The sequence below is a fragment of the Mastomys coucha genome, unplaced genomic scaffold (assembly GCF_008632895.1).
Source record: "Mastomys coucha isolate ucsf_1 unplaced genomic scaffold, UCSF_Mcou_1 pScaffold17, whole genome shotgun sequence".
In the NCBI taxonomy this organism is placed as follows: domain Eukaryota; kingdom Metazoa; phylum Chordata; class Mammalia; order Rodentia; family Muridae; genus Mastomys; species Mastomys coucha.
In genome coordinates, this window is record NW_022196899.1 from 38336409 (window position 1) to 38355450 (window position 19042).

The following is a 19042-nucleotide window of genomic DNA, read 5'->3' on the forward strand; positions in this document are numbered from 1 at the left end:
ACTCATATGCATTATAAAGTGACCCTCAACATGGACACATGAAAAATTCAAATGAAATATATTTACATTATTGCTCGTTCTGACTGGATTTTTGTTTGAGTCTCTATTCCTTATGTTTTGAATAGCAGAGGAACTTTTGAGCTTACCAGATTTCTCTCATACATGTCAACAATCACTCAAGGGAAGGTATGATGAAGGAAACTTATAGAAATCCTGAGGATGGATGATACAAGGACTTTCCCTACCTTGAAAATCCAGGCCACTTCATGCACAGAGTGCTTTCTTTATATCCACCTCTTATATCCACCTCTTCCCAAGAATCAAGTTGTTCTTTCAATTATTTCCATAATGTTCCATTCAGAGGTGTCATGAAAACACCCTGTGTTATGGGGTCTTTCTCTTTTATTAGAGAGGATGACCTGAGAAAAAGAAAAAGACCTGTCACTTATCATCCAGCACCGAGCAGTATTTGCTCATGAGAAACAGGCCAATGGTGTGCACAGGTGCAGTGCAAGGAGAGGCATGGACAAGGAGGACCTCAAACTGATTTTGTGCTTCAATATTTTTTTGTACATATCCAACCCTAATGTTAACCCTGAAATATCAGGCAACACTTATTTTTTTTTTATCAGATTATCCTCAACAAATCCAGGAATGAATCATGTGAGACCTACCATAGTTGTTGTGGACCACTTTTTGTCTTTACATGGGGAGTCAAGTCTTGTCCAGTTTTCCTCTATTAAAGAGATGGGCCAGTGCACACTTTGTCATGGTGGGGCACAGAGCCCCTATGTAAACAGCATGTCAAAAATGGGCAATGTTTTTTAGAAGATCTTTCCTTTACCTCTAAGGAGGAGACAAGATCATTAGCTGGAATAGTGTAATTTATACGACTCTTGAAAAAATCAAATTTCAATGCATAATGTCCCTGTTTTAATGGGTTAGGCATCTTGTAGTGTATACATATTCTTCTCCCCTATACTCTACATTGTTATTAATCTTAGAGATCTCTTTAAGACATGGTCTAGTGTTCTCTAAAACATGATCCAGTGGGAATTCTTACAAGATGATGCAGTCTAAGTTGCACTGCATCATAAGATATTTGATGTCTAATTGAACAGATTGCCTAAAATACGTACAGGCAGTTGCTTCACAAGCTATATCCATTTTCATAGCCATCCTCCCTTTTGTTCACATCAATCAGTTTTCTATTGTTTCCAAATGTCATAGTGAAGCTCTTCCTATTCTTAGTTTCTTATAGAGCTTTTAGAAGGATTATTAAATTTCTCTCATCAGCAGTATGTCTCCTTTATGAGAATGCATACATGATTATTATGTCAAATTCTGGACCATGGTTCTAGTAGTGTTAGTTCAAAACTGAGATCAAAGTTTATTTTTCTCTTCTAAGACTTCTTTTCCAAAATCAGACCATAATGAAATTTTATATATGCTACTTAGAACAAAGGAGTCATAAAACAATAAGTCTCTCTCAGTGTAGAACATACTGGCTATTTGTCTAAAACAAAATAGTAAGGCCTGAAAAACACAAGTAATATGATACAGACTGAATAATATGTATGAGTTTTTGTGTATGTATTTGTTTGTATCCACATATATTCAAGTACAAATATGTATATATACAATGATTTTTTTTTTAGAAAAACAAAAACTTAAAAGCAGCAAAGGGGGTACATAAGAGTAATGGAGAAAATAAAGGAATTATGCTATATTTAAAAAAAAAAATCTTAAAACAATTTCAAAAGTCCCAGAACTTAGGTATTAGTTATATTTGAAATCCAGTTACAGATGTAGAAGACACAAAAAATATGTTTTTTTGTGTGTGAATTGAAATAAGAATAATGTATGAGCTAGGAAACCAGGCATATAGTTAACTATTAGAATCAAGGCTATCGCAACTATGGATATAACAGGATTTTTTTTTATACAAAAGAACTTATTTAAAAACCCAGTAAGACACTACTACATCATGACACTGTCACACTAGGCTTTGAACACAACAATTGCTCTACAATACTGGGGGAAGATGAAGGGCATAAAAGACAAATTGATACTGAAGCATTGCAATTAAGAAATAAAACAATGAAAGGAAATTCTTTTAATGAGAACTCAGAATTAAACTTCAGAGGGCCCAACTTCATACTTCCATTCAGGAACTTGATGGAAAAAAATTTAGTTTGAACTGTTATTAGCAGGTAGCAGGAGCACCCTTCAAATGAATCTTCAAATTGGAAAAAACTGCTTCACCACCTGTTGGGGATAAGTTGCAAATGGAATAATTTAGTATGGTTTCGATGTCCACCTTGCCTGGATACTTTCCCATAACCACTCTGCTGATTGCTATAATCACCATATCCATAGTAGTTGTTGTGACCAGTGTAGTCATATCCTCCATAACCACCGTAACCTTGGCTATTATATCCATAGTTGCCATAGCCTTGATTCCAATAGTTACTATATCCATGGTTCCAGCTTTGACTGGGGCTACCACCTCTTCTGCGAGCTCTTCCTGCAAATCCTACTCTAGATCCCCATTGCTGCTGCTGCTTACTTCTACTTTAGTCTGAAATAGATTATCTTCAATTTCGTACATAGAACTTTTCCATGTCTCTTGCAATACAATAGTTTAAATGCAGTTCTTAGGTCATTTTCTGCTTTAATGGTGAAACTACATGAAATTATATTCTAATGGGAAAAAAGATGTGTGCATTTGCACTTGTGTGCATATAGTGTCTTGGCATACCAGCTTATGTTGACTATCTCTCTGGAACAAATGGAATGTTCTCCCTCTAATCAGGCTTAGTCTTGATATCAGTTTATAGAGATCTAAGCTGGACCTTGGGTATATTGTTTTGTTTTGTGTTTGTTTTCTACAGTGCTCCTCCCTCAAGTAAGAAAATGACAACATGCATTGATATTTTAGGCCACATTGAAATGGGAACCGAGACTGTACTTGAAGGAAGATGGAGGACTCACTTTGTTGCTGGCTCTTAGCTGAGTCTCGGGGCTTTAAGATGAATTTCCCCTGTGAATCTAAATTTAAGTCTTTCACAACCAACCCAGGTAAGGCTGGAAAAGCTGTGAAAGTTCTTGAGTTTGTTCTTCTGAAGTTATTTTGATGATTGGTAATTATGATGTCATGTGGATACTCATGGCCTATAAGAAGAAAATAAGAATATGAATTGAAACTAATCATAAAGAGTATGAGCAACCCTTCTAATGATATTTAGCATGTACTGCTCTAGTTTATGTATCATTCTTCTTCTTGACAATGTAGACTGTATACCCTAAACATTAGGAAACTCACAGGGGTATTATGATAATGTAAGGCTGTATAAGCTGACAACTCTAAAATTGAGGAGAAAAATTTCAATTTATTACATTATTTATACCCATTAAAGCAGTTTGTAAGGCAGACTTTTGCTGTGGCAGACTTTGACAGTATTAAGAGCTGCCTGTTTTAGTCTTATCAATAAAATTTTTGCATCATTGGAAACTTACTTTATCTGTCTAGCTTTATTTTAATCAATTTAAATATTTCTCACTACATATATTTTTTTTTTCATATGGTTTGGAGGCTAGCACTCCATAAATAATTCTATTGGTCATTTCAAGTTTGTCTCTGTCCAATTTTTTTTCTCTCATGTTGATGGCCATTTTTATAAAGAGTCCGTTTCCATTTTCATTTCCATGATGAGGATAGGGTTTTTTTGAATCAGTGAAGTGGAATGGCCTCTGCTTCCTTCTGTTGTTGTTCTCCTTGACAATGGTCATGTTGATGCTGTATGCTGTAGAAAACACATGAGCCCTCCTGGACACACAACAGTTTTTAATAATCTAGTTGGGGATGTGTGCTTGGGAGAATGTGGCCTAATAATGAGACAGGATGAAGTTGTATGCAATATATAACTTTTTCAGCACTTCAGTTAATTATAATCTGAGGGTTAAGAAGAGTCACCAGAGGAAAGTATGCAATCACAAATTTGGGTGAAATAAAACATGTTTCTCCATAGAGGTATATGAACAACCAAAGTTGGAGTAAACTCTCTCCTATCTCCTACACCTAGGGAGGGCATCAAAGAACCCATTCAATGAACAATTCTATATCTTTATGGAAACTGTGGTCACAAGAATTTTTTGTTTGTATTGTGAAGATTTCTCACATGCAGTAAGAGTAATTCCTTTTGTGGAATACCACTTTTAGACTGTTCCATTAAACAGTGACTCTAGGCCAGAACAATAAATGCAAAATTGGAATTCAATCCAGAATAGTGCTATCCCCTATTTTAATATTTCTTCTCTAAAGAAATATTAGCGTATGTATTGTATTTTGGATATGGTTTTCTAGGAAGTATGAAACCCTGGCTTTTTACATTTCTGATGAGTCACCAATATGATTAAAGTCTTAATTTGCTTTTGCTTCTGACACAGAGAGAATATCAGTGCTACAATCACAGCAAGGTTTACAGCAGCACTGCCATGATAGGACTCCAGATCCTTCCAAGGATCAATTTGGAAAAATCTAGACATGAGGGATACATGTGAATGGTCTGCGGGCTGAAATACACATTCAAAATGATGTCGAGAAACTAAAAAGAGGACTAAGTTCTCTGGATTTGTAAAACATCCATGACTTACAAAGCTCTTTGAAATGTTAGAATTAAAATATTTTCAAGGTGACACATTTCACTCAATAAATTTATTTTAGAATACGCCACTCCACATTTGTCTTTTCACTGACTGAGTACTGCTATTATGTCCACCTTATAAAAAGCAAAAACACCACATGATTTTGGCATATGCCTGTAATTTCAGCATTCATTGATTGCAACAATAAGGACTGAGAGTTCCTTATCTGCCTGGACTCAATAGCAGTACTCTGTTTCATAAAGGAAAATGAAGTCAAATGTGTAGGTTGAGTTTTCTCTGGTTATTATCTACTGTATTAAAACCCTGAAAATATATATTGAAGAAAAATAAAAGTAGACCAGCTTCAGATTCCTTCAAATACTGAAAATATCCCTATAAATTCTTTTCATGATACATGAGAAATTTTTGAAGAGTAATTTTCTCTGATTTTCAAAAGACAATGTTACTGTCATTTGTCTGAAGGTAAATTTATGTACTAGAACTTAACCTTTTCATTAGCGTTTAAAAGATCACCCTTGCAAGTACACTTGATGATCGCAGAATTTTTAATCTTATCCAAATGCTTCTGATTATTTCATTATTATTATTTAATTGCCAATAATTTAGTGAGAAATTTTAAAAAGTCAATAAGAGGAATATCAGGCATTTCAGTTGGGAAATCTCCAATAATCTGAATATGATCTCTCATTCAGTGGGAAAATTGCTGGTCATAGCAAGATGTGAACTGCATATTTCACACGGACTCAGGTAAATGGTTACATTTACAATTTTCATTAGAAAACAGAATCTACATAGTTTTAAATAAACAATATTTTTGTTTGTAAGCTGTGCACTTTTATTAAAATGGTCTCAAATCTGTATACAGGCCAGCCCTGTGTACCTCCACATGTCAACCAACTCCCAAGAAGATCAAAGCCTTCATACATCAAGTTGGAAGACATCATCCTCTTATGAGTGGGGGTGGCTTTTGGAAAGGTGAGGGACTTCCTGTAACCATATATTTCATGGATACTTGGAGAGACTATTAAAACAAAAACAAAAACAAAAACAAAAACACAAAAACAATGTACACTCAAACTCCTCCGCTACATTGTACAATGTTGGGGGATGTTTGATCCAACCTACTGCTGTCGCCTTCATCTTTCCAGTTTTTAATCCTGAGTCAAATGTGCCAAAACAAATAGAATATTTTTTAAAGTTACCGACTTAATTACTGGTTATGAGAAATCTTCACACACACACAAAAGAAAAAAGGCTTATGACCACAGTATCCTTAAAGACACTGAATTGTTCTTTGAATGTGTTTTCCTTTTAGTTTTAGACTTGTAACTGTTTGTAACTGTTTTGCTTTAATGTATATCCTGGTACCATATTGAGACTGATACCTAAGCAGGTCAGCTTAGGGAATTTGATCCCCAGAAACTGGAATTATTGATACCTTTGAGCTATCACCTGAGTGTTGGGAATCAATGAAAATTGTCTTTTGCTAGTAATGATTACCAAATGATTTTTATCACTTATTTTCTTCAGAAACAATATATCTAGAGTTTTGTTTTGTTTCTCTTTTTAAGAAAATTATGTTTCTCAATTGGAAAACACAGAAGTTTCAGTTATTATTATTTTTGATCAGACTGCATTCTTTTATATGAGATGTCATCTTTGACTGAATGTTATAATAAAATTATTGATTATAAATTTAATAAATTAAATAGTGTTTAATTATTTTGCTTTTGTGTATATTTATATTTAAGACTAAATAATGAAAACATCGAGATTTCAGGGTTAGACCACTGAACACAGCTAGTCCTTCTTTAGATTTCCCTGTTACTTACCTTGGAGTGCTCTTGGAGTTTCCTCAGGGCCAGGACAGAACCACAGTTGGTAATCTTCACTGTTCTGAGAGCCAAAAAGAACCAACTGTCACAAATAATCTGACAGTAGGGTCTTGAAGAATCTAGTGATTTTCTTTACTTACAATTTCCACCTCTCTAGCAGGGAAATTATTAGGAATTTAATATTAATGGCATGTCTTCTGAACACAGGTTCAAGTCATCAGGACTGATTTCAGGAGAAAACCCTGAAGTACTTTCCTCTCCTTTCTGAGGGAACCTTAGTCTACTGATCCACAGTAGAATAAGAAATTACACTCAGCCATCAACACTAACCAAGACCAATATTATTACAAAATGACTCACATAGGTCTCTCCAGTCTCTCAGTTGAATATTGAATGCTGATTTGACAAGAACACACAAGCCAGTACCCAGAGAGTCATATACTCACAGTGATCATGATGACTTGATAAAGAACATTTGAAAGATATGGTTACTTCTGCTACAGTGTGAAAAATAGATAAAACAAAACAAAACAGAAACCAGAGAGGCTTTAAAGGTGCCTAGGAGTACACACAAATACTGGCTTTCATTCAGAGATAGTCAGTCTGTGGAGAGGATGAACATGTGTCTAACCTGGAAAAGAAATCAAATACTGGAAAGAAGTTCCACAACATAATTTTTGCATGCAGAGTTATGGATCCAATTGAAACAATCATATAGATATAACACTCTGTTGAAATAGTTAGCAACCTCCAGGAGTGACTAAAATGATAACATGCTCTACTTGGAGTTATCATTAATTGTACTTTCTTGTTGATTCATTATTAAAACAAAGGAATTGTCCCATAGAGTTCTTAAGTATCATGGTAGGGGACAAAAGTCTATTCAAGCAGACACTCAAACCTCCACCTACCAAAACATACAGGGAGAGTAAAGACTGATACAGACAGAGAAAGAAAGAGTGATAGAAACAGAGAAACAGACTGACACTCAGAGAGTCACCATACAAACAGGAAGTGATAGATAGGAACATAGACAATACAGAGAAACAGACACACACACAAAGTGAGGAGAGAGAGAGAGAGAGAGAGAGAGAGAGAGAGAGAGAGAGAGAGAGAGAGAGAGAGAGAGAGAGAGAGAGAGACAGAGACAGAGACAGACAGAGAGAGACACAGAAAGAGACAGAGAGAGACAGAGACAGAGAGAAAGAGAATTATACAGAGATACACATTTATAAACAGAACGACTAAATATATAGATACGTATGCATAAAGAAAGAATATAGCAAGAAATACACAAACACATTGTATTAGTCAGGGTTTCTATTTCTGCACAAACCTCATGAACATGAAGCAAGTTGGGGAGGAAAAGATTTATTCAGCTTATACTTCCACATGGCTATTGATCACCAGAGGAAGTCAGGACTGGAATTCAAGCAGATCAGGAAGCAGGAGCTGATGCAGAGGCCATGGAGGGTTGTTCCTTTCTGGCTTGCTTCCTCTGGCTTGCTCAGTCTGCTTTCTTATAGAACCCAAGACATCCAGCCCAGGGATAGCACCACCCACAAGGAGCCCTAACCCCTTGATCACTAATTGAGAAAATGCTCCACAGCTGGATCTCATGGAGGCACTTCCCCAACTGAAACTCCCTTCTCTGTGATAGCTCCAGCCTGTGTCAAGTTGACACACAAAACTAGCCAGTACACACATTTATTAAGATTAAAAAAGAAAGTAACCAAAACACACAAGAACATGCACACTCACAACTCCAAACAAAGGGAATGGGAGAAGAGAAGAATCACATACCATAAAGGAAGTGCAAAAAAATTTAATAAAGAGAAAGATAGGGCTGGGCAGTGGAGGGGCATGCCTTCAATCCCAGCACTTGGGAGGAAGCAGCATATGGATTTCTATGTTCAAGGCTGGTCTACAGAGTGATTTCCAAGATAGCCAGAGATCAGGACAGCCAGGGCTATACAGAGATACAGTGTCTCTAAAAAACCAAAAAAAAAAAAAGGAAGGAAGAAAGAAAGAAAGAAAGGAGAAAAGTCTTGTGGTCTCAAAAATTGGCATACTTTAGGCGTGTGTATATGGCCAATTAATCTCATTTTATTACAATATATCTTTATTGTCCAGTGATAGTAAAAGTATAGCTCAATACCATTAGGTTATGTGTCTCATTTCTATGGAAACATAGACAAGAAACTCAAGAAAAATACTTCTCAAAACTAGTTTTATATCTTAGATGTCTTTAGTAACAAAAGAAGATTGTAAAATATGATTTGTAAATTTACAATGATTAAGTTTCATATCTATAATTTATATGCACACACATTTACATATATGTGGATCTCAAAAACAAAATTCAATTTTAACTCAGAGTAACTTGAAAATAACTTACAGGCATTCTTATCATTGGTAGTAACTTCTTCTCAATTATATCATTCACAGTCTCGATGTTTGTTGCTGTTACATATAAAGGCTATGAAAAGTACAGAGAACAATGGTATAAAATAACTTTAAAACTCATGACTACCAAAGTAGTGATTACCTAATCATCAATTATAATCTACAGTCTGTAATGGCAACTCAAATGTAGATTAAACACCTTGTTATCTTCCCTTGAGATAACTCTGGAAGACTGTCAGTCTACCTATTTATCACAAAACATAATTGGTATTCAAACATAACCATAACAGGTTGTGTATGATAAAGGAAGACTGAGTAGCCATGGATACAGCAGATCAGCATTCTGATTTTCTTTCATTATGGCAGTGGACAAGCAGGGAGATTGCTTTAAATAGGGCACAACCCTTTGCTTCCTCCCCATCTAGACTTCCATCATTTATACCCTTCCTTTCACACACAGAATGTACAGAGTTCTAGAAAAATCAGGATAATTGGCAGCTGCAATTACAAAAATAAGAAAATAAACAAAAATGAGTGAGTACTCTCTACATATCAAGCTTTTTATATGGTTAGGTGGTATACAGATATACAGTACTGAAATCTGTAATGGTAATAGAACTATGAAAACAAAATTAATATTTTAGAATTACTCCATCACTTAATATTCTCAAGAACAAGCAAGGTGCTTGTATTATTAGCTCTGTATTGCATCTCACATTTAGAATCTGCTACAGAGACCTAGGAAGACATGAAGAAGAAACAGCATGAAATCAAATGATTAGAATCTGAGAAGACACCACTGATGTACTGAAATTCTAATACATTTTCAAAGTGTATAACAGTGAGTAGATAGGCATATCTTTACAAAGATAGTTTCTATAGCATCAGCTATCTGCAATAAGCATTCTATGTGTCTAGGAACCATTCCCTTAAATAAGAAACATAGCACAAGTGACACCTCACTATCCATAAACTACCTTGAACCAAGACCAATGAAACCACTTCATAAGCCATCTCATTTCACAGAGTTTTTATTTGTCTTAAAAAGGCTGGGCATAACCTATTACCCTGAAAATAATTGTGTGTGTGTGTGTGTGTGTGTGTGTGTGTGTGTGTGTGTGCGCGTGTGTGTGTGCTTTTCTGAAGATTCATTCAAGACCCTATCACAAAATGTCAGGTTACTTGAATTTTATGAACAAGAACACCTTACAATAATCAATTTGACATCTTGCTCTCTATAAACTAACAAATAAGAAAAACATCTTAGAGTGTGTAAGAGTGTGTTTTTGTGGTTGTAATATAAAAAGGAAGGCATTACTCAAAGTATAGAGTTTGTCACCTCTGGATGAAAATGTAGCTCATGGCTCAGATACCATATATTCTAAAAGGACACATTCAAACACCATATCCTCGAAAACACACGTTCATGAAGTCACACACACACACACACAAAGAGAGAGAGAGACACAAAGAGAGTGATAGATAGATAGATAGATAGATAGATAGATAGATAGATAGATAAATAGATAGAGACTGAGCGTAATAAATTTAAAGTAATGTAAAACTTCTGATATTTTGCTGAATATCAGAAAACTTCTGTATGATTTAAAAGTAGCAAACTATTATAGAAATCCACACATGAGAAGAAGAAATAATTCACATAGGATTTTAATTGACATTATTTTAAAATATTGTGTTCTCAGAGCATTTGGAACATATTAAGATCTAACTAATGATTGCAAATATATGTACATTTCTTCCTGATGGTGGTGATGTTTATAAAACAGACACATTTCAAGAGATAGAGTCTTTTTAAACAAAATAGTTCTAAAAATACTGTTTTGAAAACATGAAAATAAAAAGACAACTGGTATTTTTTTGTACATTAAAATATTTCTTGACTCATGATGAACCAGAGTTATGTAAGTAATTCTTAGGAGAGAAGATCAACATTTGAGGAAAAATTGATTTTTAAACATTGTTCAATAATACATAAAAATATATTTATTGTAGAAAACAGGAACAATAACTTCAAATAAAAATAAAAACGCTGTAAATATTGAAATTGCATATTAATAAACTAAATGTGAAACAGAGGTATTGCTATTACTAACAAGTTAGGAGTTTCAAAACAGATTACTTAAAGCCCTTTAGCAAAATGTTGTCCTCCAGCCATGGCATAGGCATTGACTCAGGAGGACAGTAAAATTAATTGTTATCCATATAAAATATTAATTCAAAAAGTCAATATTTTATTTATTTGTATTTGAAGTCAAGAGTAAGAAAAGACATGTACAACTTAGGGAGAGGTTTGGGGATATCTTGGGATTCATGCAGGTGATTTGGCAGTAGATTTCTATACATATGTGAAAATATCAAATAAAGATGATTCTAAAATCATCTGCATTGATATATTTTAAAATATAAACAGAGTCTGAGGGATCTATGTTCAATCCTAAGAATAAGAAAAAAAAAAAAGAGAAAATTAGGAGGAAAAAAATCCTTAAGTAAGAACAGCAAAACATTTTCCTAATTCACCAATTTGAAAAAAATACAGATTTATTTTAAGTGCAATGAAATACATGGATGACTAAAGAACTCTCAAACCTAAAAGGCCAAACTTTAAACCTAAAATCAAAGAAAACCAGCAAAAAAAATGGACAAATATATGAAGGATCATTGCCGAATAATCACTAGAGAATATGGAGAAAAAAAGTGATGGAGGATATTAGAGGAAAGTTTTTATGTTCTGAAAAAATCTTTTGAAGGACAAAAGGAAAATAAACATATCATCACATGAAGAAAACCTAAAAAGTATTATCAATCTTCTGAACTACACAAAAGGTTGTTAGTAATTATTGCAGGGTAAAATATACAAGCACTAGAGTCATGGGTGAAAATCAGTAAAAATGTTTACTTCAAAGGAGTCAGATCTAAGTCACAATGGTTTTGAAAGACATAAGGGAGATTGCTCATGGACAATACTGAGCATTTGCCATAGCTGAAATCAAGCAGCAGAGGCAAGAGAGCATTTTGCCCACAGGATGATCTGTTCTTCTGCTCTTCTCTGTCCTGAGGACTCATCTGTTTCAGTCAAGCTAGTGAATGTTCTCCTAATTGATATCACTGGTTGGAAATTACTTTTTCTCTTCAGTTACATTTTGTATAACCTAGAAAGTATGTAGATCAAATTGCGAGGTGATCATTATACACACTTGTTAAGTGGGGTACAATTTCAACAGTGACGTCTTAGAATATTGACTCTAGGTACATTTTCTACCCATTAGCATTTATAAAGATCTAGCAACATTCTATTCTGCTTTACATTAGGAATGGTCTTCAATGCTCTGCATGCTACTTAAAGGTTAAATTTCTGCTCTGAACTAAACCCAATAGTGAAAATGGAACAATAATATAAATATTAGAAAAATAGACAATCTTTAATGGCTATGTGTGTAACTCAATGATAAAACTACTATGTAGTGTGTGTTAGGCCATGACTTTTATCCTAAGCACTGTATACCCATAGAGCCACACACATACACACACAAACCAATGGTGGTAAGTTAATAAAAAATGATTTCTAAATGGAAGTACATGAAAAGATATCCCTATACCTAGAATATTCAAATAAATACAAGGATAAAGAGCCATGATTATGTAGTTGTCCTTCCAAAGCAGTTTTGAGGATGCACAAAGATATATTGAATCAGCAGAGGACAGAGGTAAAACAATGCAATGTTATGAAACATGTGAATTTGGAGAGCAAATTCATTCTTGATAATATTTGTTCTTTTAAAGATTTGTTTATTGTTATCTTATATAATAATTATTTTGATTAGAAATATTTTAAAATAAATACTAGTTGAACAACACATAAGTTCATATATAAGCAATAAGAACTAGGGAAAACACAGTTCAATTCTAATAATGATACTTGGCTTGGAAATGTATGCTGTTGCATCTACCTGATGTAATTTTCAGTCATTTAAGGAAAAATGTTTCCTCTTTTTTTGTTGCTTTAGCATGTGGATTACTCAATTTCATGTTGCTTTCTATAAATCACATATAAAAGACAAACATGCGCATGCCATACACATACAGCTTTTCCATATATGTAAATTCTTGCTATCTCCCCTTGCCACCCTATTCCTATGTATCCATCTTCCATTACTCTACAAGCTGCCTGTCTCTCTGCTAGTCATGAACTTGAAATATCAGTTTTGGTCTAGTATTCACATACAGTGTCACAGCTTGGGATGTCCTCAGTGAATATCTGCAGTGAGAAATTTTTCTTGGTATCCTTCTTAGCTTCATTAATGGATCTGCACAAATGCAATAAAAATACACGATATAGTAAAATTAATTTGTTAGTAGATCATTTTAAGCTAACACTGAATATTTCATAAGTATCATATTAGTGTTAAATACAAGACTATCAGTTCAGCAATATGCATTATTGGTTTAGGGAATATTTAAAAGTGTTTCAGGACCAAAGACATGGTCAAATAATAGCACATTGTCCAAGGAAGCATGGCCAGTCCTCAGAAATTCTTGTTTGCAAGGTTGTTGTCAACTTGACTACATCTGGAATGAACTACAATCCAGAAATGGAGAGCACACCTGTGATCCAGACATTGAGGCTGGAAGACACAGACTTTTGACTTGGACCTTGACATGGAAATCTTGAGGTATAATGGGCATAAAAAGCTTAGGCCCAAGCAAGGTAGAACACCCTCACCCTTAATCCCTAGATTGAGAGAAGTGGATCTGAGTTCAAGGACAGCCTGGGAAAAAGCAAGGTTCTGATCTAGGCAAGATGGTACACACCTTTAATCTGAGCCACACCTGATGAGGCCCATTTAAAGACATTGGAAGAAGAAAGACTTACTCTTCTTTGCCTGCTTGCACTAACTGTCAGCACATCTGTTGATATCTACTTCTTCAGGATTCCAGTATACATATACAGAAGACCAGGTGAAACAAACTAGCCTAGTAGACAGAACAACTACTAGATATTTTTTTGACTTCCCAGTCAAAGCTGCCCATTGTTGGGTTACCACAGACCATAAGTCATTACAGTAATTCCCTTAATATTTAAGAGACAGTACATAAATTCTGTGGCTCTAGAGAAAGTTTTGTGACTAATACACAAGGAAAAGGCAAAAATCTGCTTGATCTCAAAAGAGGAGGAAGTAGCAGATAGTTTCAATGGATATGGCAGAGTAACATCTATGGAGTGCAATTTAAAATAAGACAGAAGAGTGCTGTTTACTCCAATATAATGAGGAGACAATTAATGCAGAACTTTGTCAAAATTAAATGAAATATGCAATAGACAGGAGAATCTAAAGCAGTATCCTGTGACCATCTAATCAACAACATATTTGGAAACATTCTACCAAATATATTTTTAAGAAATAAATGAATCACAAACTGCAATTTTCATATAGGTATAGAATTAAAGTATAATCACAAGTAACATACTTTTTCAGAAAATAATCCCATTGGTCTTTTTGTTCTTTTGAACTGTAATGTTAAAAGTGAAAAACCAGATTAGAGTCTTTATAATAATAAGACATTTAAGATTATTGCTCATAAAAATTATTATAAGCCAAAGGCCCTCATGAGGGTGTAGTTGTAGATGGTATTCTCCACACAACTGCCTTTCTGAGTGACTTGTTTCACTGGAAGATTTGTATAAGAGGATGTTGACTAGTGTAGAATCTAGTTAGGAATGTCAAGACTTGACTAATGTTTCAAGAGCTGGGCCAACAACTACTCATAGCTTTAGCTTTATATGTATAAAAGGATAGTTAAGGCAGTATCCTCTTAGTGTAAAGTCATGTTCATATAGAAAGGGATCATCATTCACACTAAACCACAGGTAAATTACAGGACCTTTAGTTAAAACAAACAACCCAGAGAGAACAGCTTTTAAGAAAAAAAAATATTATTTCCTTGAGTGAATTGTCATACAAGACAGGAGGTCCTAGAAACTAGTGTTTCATCTGTGTGAGTTATCACATTAACTCCTCTGGTACAAATAATAATAAACCCACCACTATTCCACTGTAGCATGTAATACTCTAATTAAAGATGGAGTAAAGATGAATTCCCAATGCTAACATTTTGTAACTGCAAATTATATGTTGAATGAGTTAAACCTAATTGATATTTGACACATTCACAGTATCTTATAGTCATCAACATTTCTAGTTGATCAATGATTTTTTGATCTAAAAAGCAATGCTTACCCAATGCACTATTCTTCTTCCCCACGTACCGAATGAACTATTCTTCTTCCCCGTGCTCACAACCCTATGTCAGGTAGTCAGGTATAGTTTTTTCCATCTGTAAGCTAATGTGTACCTTGTTTCCACTTTCTGAAAATAATTAGCTATGCCACAAAAATCTTGCATTTATAGAATATTCTTCTCCCTTTTTCCATGGTACTAACATTTATAACTAAGCTGACTTCCTATGGAACTATGGACTGATTCTTACTCAAAGACTGGCACATTCATGTTTCTACCTTTAACTGCTCACTCACTCTATTCTCTGCCTACATCCATTTTTAACAGAATGGTGGATTATTCCTGTGTCCCTCAACTTACACACACACACACACACACACACACACACACACACGTCACATCACATCACATCACATCACATTACATAACATAATAATACTAAAAGCGGCATAGCAGGAAATAAAAAGAGACATAGCAGGAACCCTCATAGGTACTTGGTGATATGTAGGGGCTCATTTCAATGCTTTGATCAGAAATCTGCATATGAACACTGAAGGTCCTTTTCTCCAATTCGATCATAATCAATAAAAATGATAATGGCCAATTAGCTAGGTGAAATAGGCTGGACTTCCAGTTTTACTACAGGAAAGCTTGTAGATGCAGGGTAAGATAAAAAGATTCACTATGTTACAGAGGGATAAAGATTCATCAGCCATGTGAGATTTAAGGTGTATTGGCCTTTGGCTGCTTCCCCAACTGGCCTGGGGTAGCAGTCGGGAGACTGGAACATAAATAAGTTGAGGGTAGATTTAGGGTGCTGAGCTAGGACTAAGGTGACTAAGCAGACAAAGTTGAGGGCAGATTCAGAAGTGTTGGCCTGGGATTGAAAGAAGGGTATAAGAGCTGAGGAAGGCTTAGAAGAGCCTGGTGATTGTGCTGAGGCATAACAAAATGAGCTAATGCATGTGTCTATCATCTATGGGTCCAATGGAACATTTTTCATTGGCTTTTATCCTTATTAGTTGACCATTAAACAGCAGTGAAATTCTGCTATAAGACATTCAAATACTTTAGCATTCTACAAGCAATGATTTTTATCTGTTCAATTAAATACTATTTTTATAGAAATTAACTAGGGAGTATTGGAGGTATTGGTGAAATTTAGGGATAAAATTCAGTAGTACTGAAGAGAAATCAATTTGTGTATTTTCAAAACCTCAATAACACCGGACATTATGAGGAAGAATGTAGAGGATATGGTAAGTCCTTGTTTTGTCCACATTCTTCATAGAAGACAATGTACCTCCTTTCTGCTCCAAGAATCTTGTGGAGAACTGCTGAATATCACAAATCAAAAACTAAGGTATATACTTAAATGTGAAATGTATGTTGTGAAAAATATAGACAAACTGTTGTCATCATAGATGGTGAACATTGAAGTTGGCAACCTGTATACAATCAGACTAAACTGGATTCTTATTTTGCAAATATTTTGGGTAATTTGTTTAACCTGTGAATTACAAAGCATTAAGTTGCCCCAAAATTTCTATAGCTATCCTTTTGTGAATACAGGTCCTGTAGCTCTTACCGAAAGGTGGCCACAAAATTTCCATTGGGCCAAAAGAGGAGGTTTATCTTGACTTGGTCTACATCATCAATGACCAACAAGTAATGCAGTGGGACGATATATTTTATCTTAAACTTTTTTTTATTCCTAGAAGGAGAATCAAATATCTCTGTTAGTTTGATACTTAACATGATACTACAGAGAAAGATTTCCCACACTATGTAATGTAACATGTAACAGTCAAAATACAAGCATATTATGTAATATTTACTAAAGGATACACATACACACTCACACACAAACATAAAAACAAATGTCTAAATCATATGACACATTTGTACTCATACTTTCTTTCCATCTGAAAACAACTAATCATACACATACATATACAAATACACATATACATATGTATGCATATATATGAGCCAAAATTCAGAAGAAATGCATAAACCCAAAATCTCTAATTCTAATGTCTGATATTAGATAATATTCCTTGAAAATGAAAAATGACAATAATCTCTTAAGAGACTAATAATGTTCTTTTCTTAATGTAAATGTAAATCTCAAAATAGTTTTAATTATTATCACTACACAGCAGAAGTGGAACAAATATATGGTCTTTCAAGAAATCCATTCACTTTAGTTTCCTTTACTCTCAAAAATCAAAGTGAATTTCACTTACTTACACCAACTACACTTAAAAGGCACACTATCAATATATATACATTTATAATTCAAATGAGTCAGTTACTTAGAGGAGCCAGACAGGAAAAAGGGAGATGCCCAGGAGCATCTACTGGGGCAGGCAGCAGCAGTTGGAGGGGGAGGCAGAGGCTGAGAAGGGAGGGGAAAAAAACGGAGGAGGTCCCAGGACAGACCACATCCGACCCTCCTTCCCCAGCCCCAGAACTACCCCAACGCCTGGTCCACAAGCATGTGCTAGAGGACCCAGGATGCACCTCTTGGCTGGTTGATTACTATCTTCTAAATAAATGTGAGTATTTCCAAGTGTGGACTGAAGGGGAGTTGAGTAGAAATGACAAATCAGATGACAGAGTGATAGACAGCCAGGCCATTCACTTATTTTGAGCCTGCATCACAGAGACACTATACCATTTTCTATGGGAGCTTACGGTGACTGATCAGGGTTGAAACCCAAATTTACCCCATTGGTTTTTTATCTAAAATGCATAGAAGAATTCTCTTCTGAACATTTCATTTTCTCACATTTTTTGAAATGAATCTTCAGGAATATTATTTGTGGATGGCCAGAAAGTTTATTACCTCAAACTGAATAAACAACATTATTGACCCCTGTCTTCAAAACCATTTACGAACTTATGAGAACATACCTTCAATTATTTACTGGATAATGTCAGTACCAACTTCATACCTCCTAGAATAATATGAAGGCTATGATCATGGCCAGCAGAGACTATGTGTGATGTGGGCCCAGAAAACTCCTCCGCGGTCATGAGTTACAATATAATCATGATATGGTTTCATTCAATCATAGCAGTTTTCTCTAGTATGTGTAGAATCACCAAAAAAGCCTAGTGCCTGAGGTTTTCCTTGTTTGGTGGAGGGATAGGAGTTGCTTCTCATATCTTCATATTGATTTGGAAACTATCAAGTCACCAGCCTTACATGTGTTATTTGTGTGTAAGGATCATAATCAGGGATTCCTTCCCCCTCTTGCTGCTACAATCTATCTGGAAACAACAAGCAAGGAAGTGTGCTTCTCATATTTTAAATATTTTATTTTGAAAACATGTATCACTATATAGTCCACATATCCCACAAAGTTTCAATACTCATAAGTCAACTTTAACAGTGCTACAATTACTGGAATGTGCTTGCACATTGGCCTCCTTTTCAAGTTTGTTGTTACTCTTTCCCCAAATTCAAATAGCAGGATAGCACCTTAAATAATTCTTTTTTAAAAAATGTTTCCATCTATGGTGATTGAGAGTTTTGCTGGGTATAGTAGTCTGGGCTGGCATTTGTGTTCTCTTAGGGTCTGTATGACATCTGTCCAGGATCTTCTAGCTGTCATAGTCTCTGGTGAGAAGTCTGGTGTAATTCTGATAGGCCTGCCTTTATATGTTACTTGACCTTTTTCCCTTACTGCTTTTAGTATTCTTTCTTTATTTAGTGTATTTGGTGCTTTGACTATTATTTGGCAGAAAGAATTTCTTTTCTGGTCCAGTAAATTTGGGGTTCTATAGGCTTCTTGTATGCTCATGGGCATGTCTTTCTTTAGGTTAGGGAAGTTTTCTTCTATAATTTTGTTGAAGATATTTACTGGC

General features: G+C 34.9%; 1 protein-coding gene across 5 annotated transcripts in view; it reads right to left on the minus strand.

The window, feature by feature from the left end:
- Positions 1-251: 251 nt before the first annotated feature.
- LOC116094825 (rho GTPase-activating protein 20-like) overlaps positions 252-19042 on the minus strand; it is a 21491-nt gene continuing 2700 nt past the window's right edge. For 3 of the 5 annotated variants that reach the window (XR_004120338.1, XR_004120340.1, XR_004120339.1), the window contains 8 exons: positions 16755-16880; positions 14397-14438; positions 13153-13234; positions 8902-8982; positions 6501-6564; positions 2995-3174; positions 675-846; positions 252-419 (listed from right to left, as the gene is read on the minus strand). Coding sequence is in view for 2 of the 5 variants with exons in the window: in XM_031376270.1 (XP_031232130.1) it covers positions 2207-2268; positions 2995-3174; positions 6501-6564; positions 8902-8982; positions 13153-13234; positions 14397-14438; positions 16755-16880 (637 nt within the window). In the remaining 3 variants the exon portion in view is untranslated. Of the gene's footprint in view, positions 420-674; positions 847-2079; positions 2269-2994; positions 3175-6500; positions 6565-8901; positions 8983-13152; positions 13235-14396; positions 14439-16754; positions 16881-19042 lie in introns of those variants that run through there. The other 2 variants (XM_031376271.1, XM_031376270.1) reach the window with 2 other exon arrangements.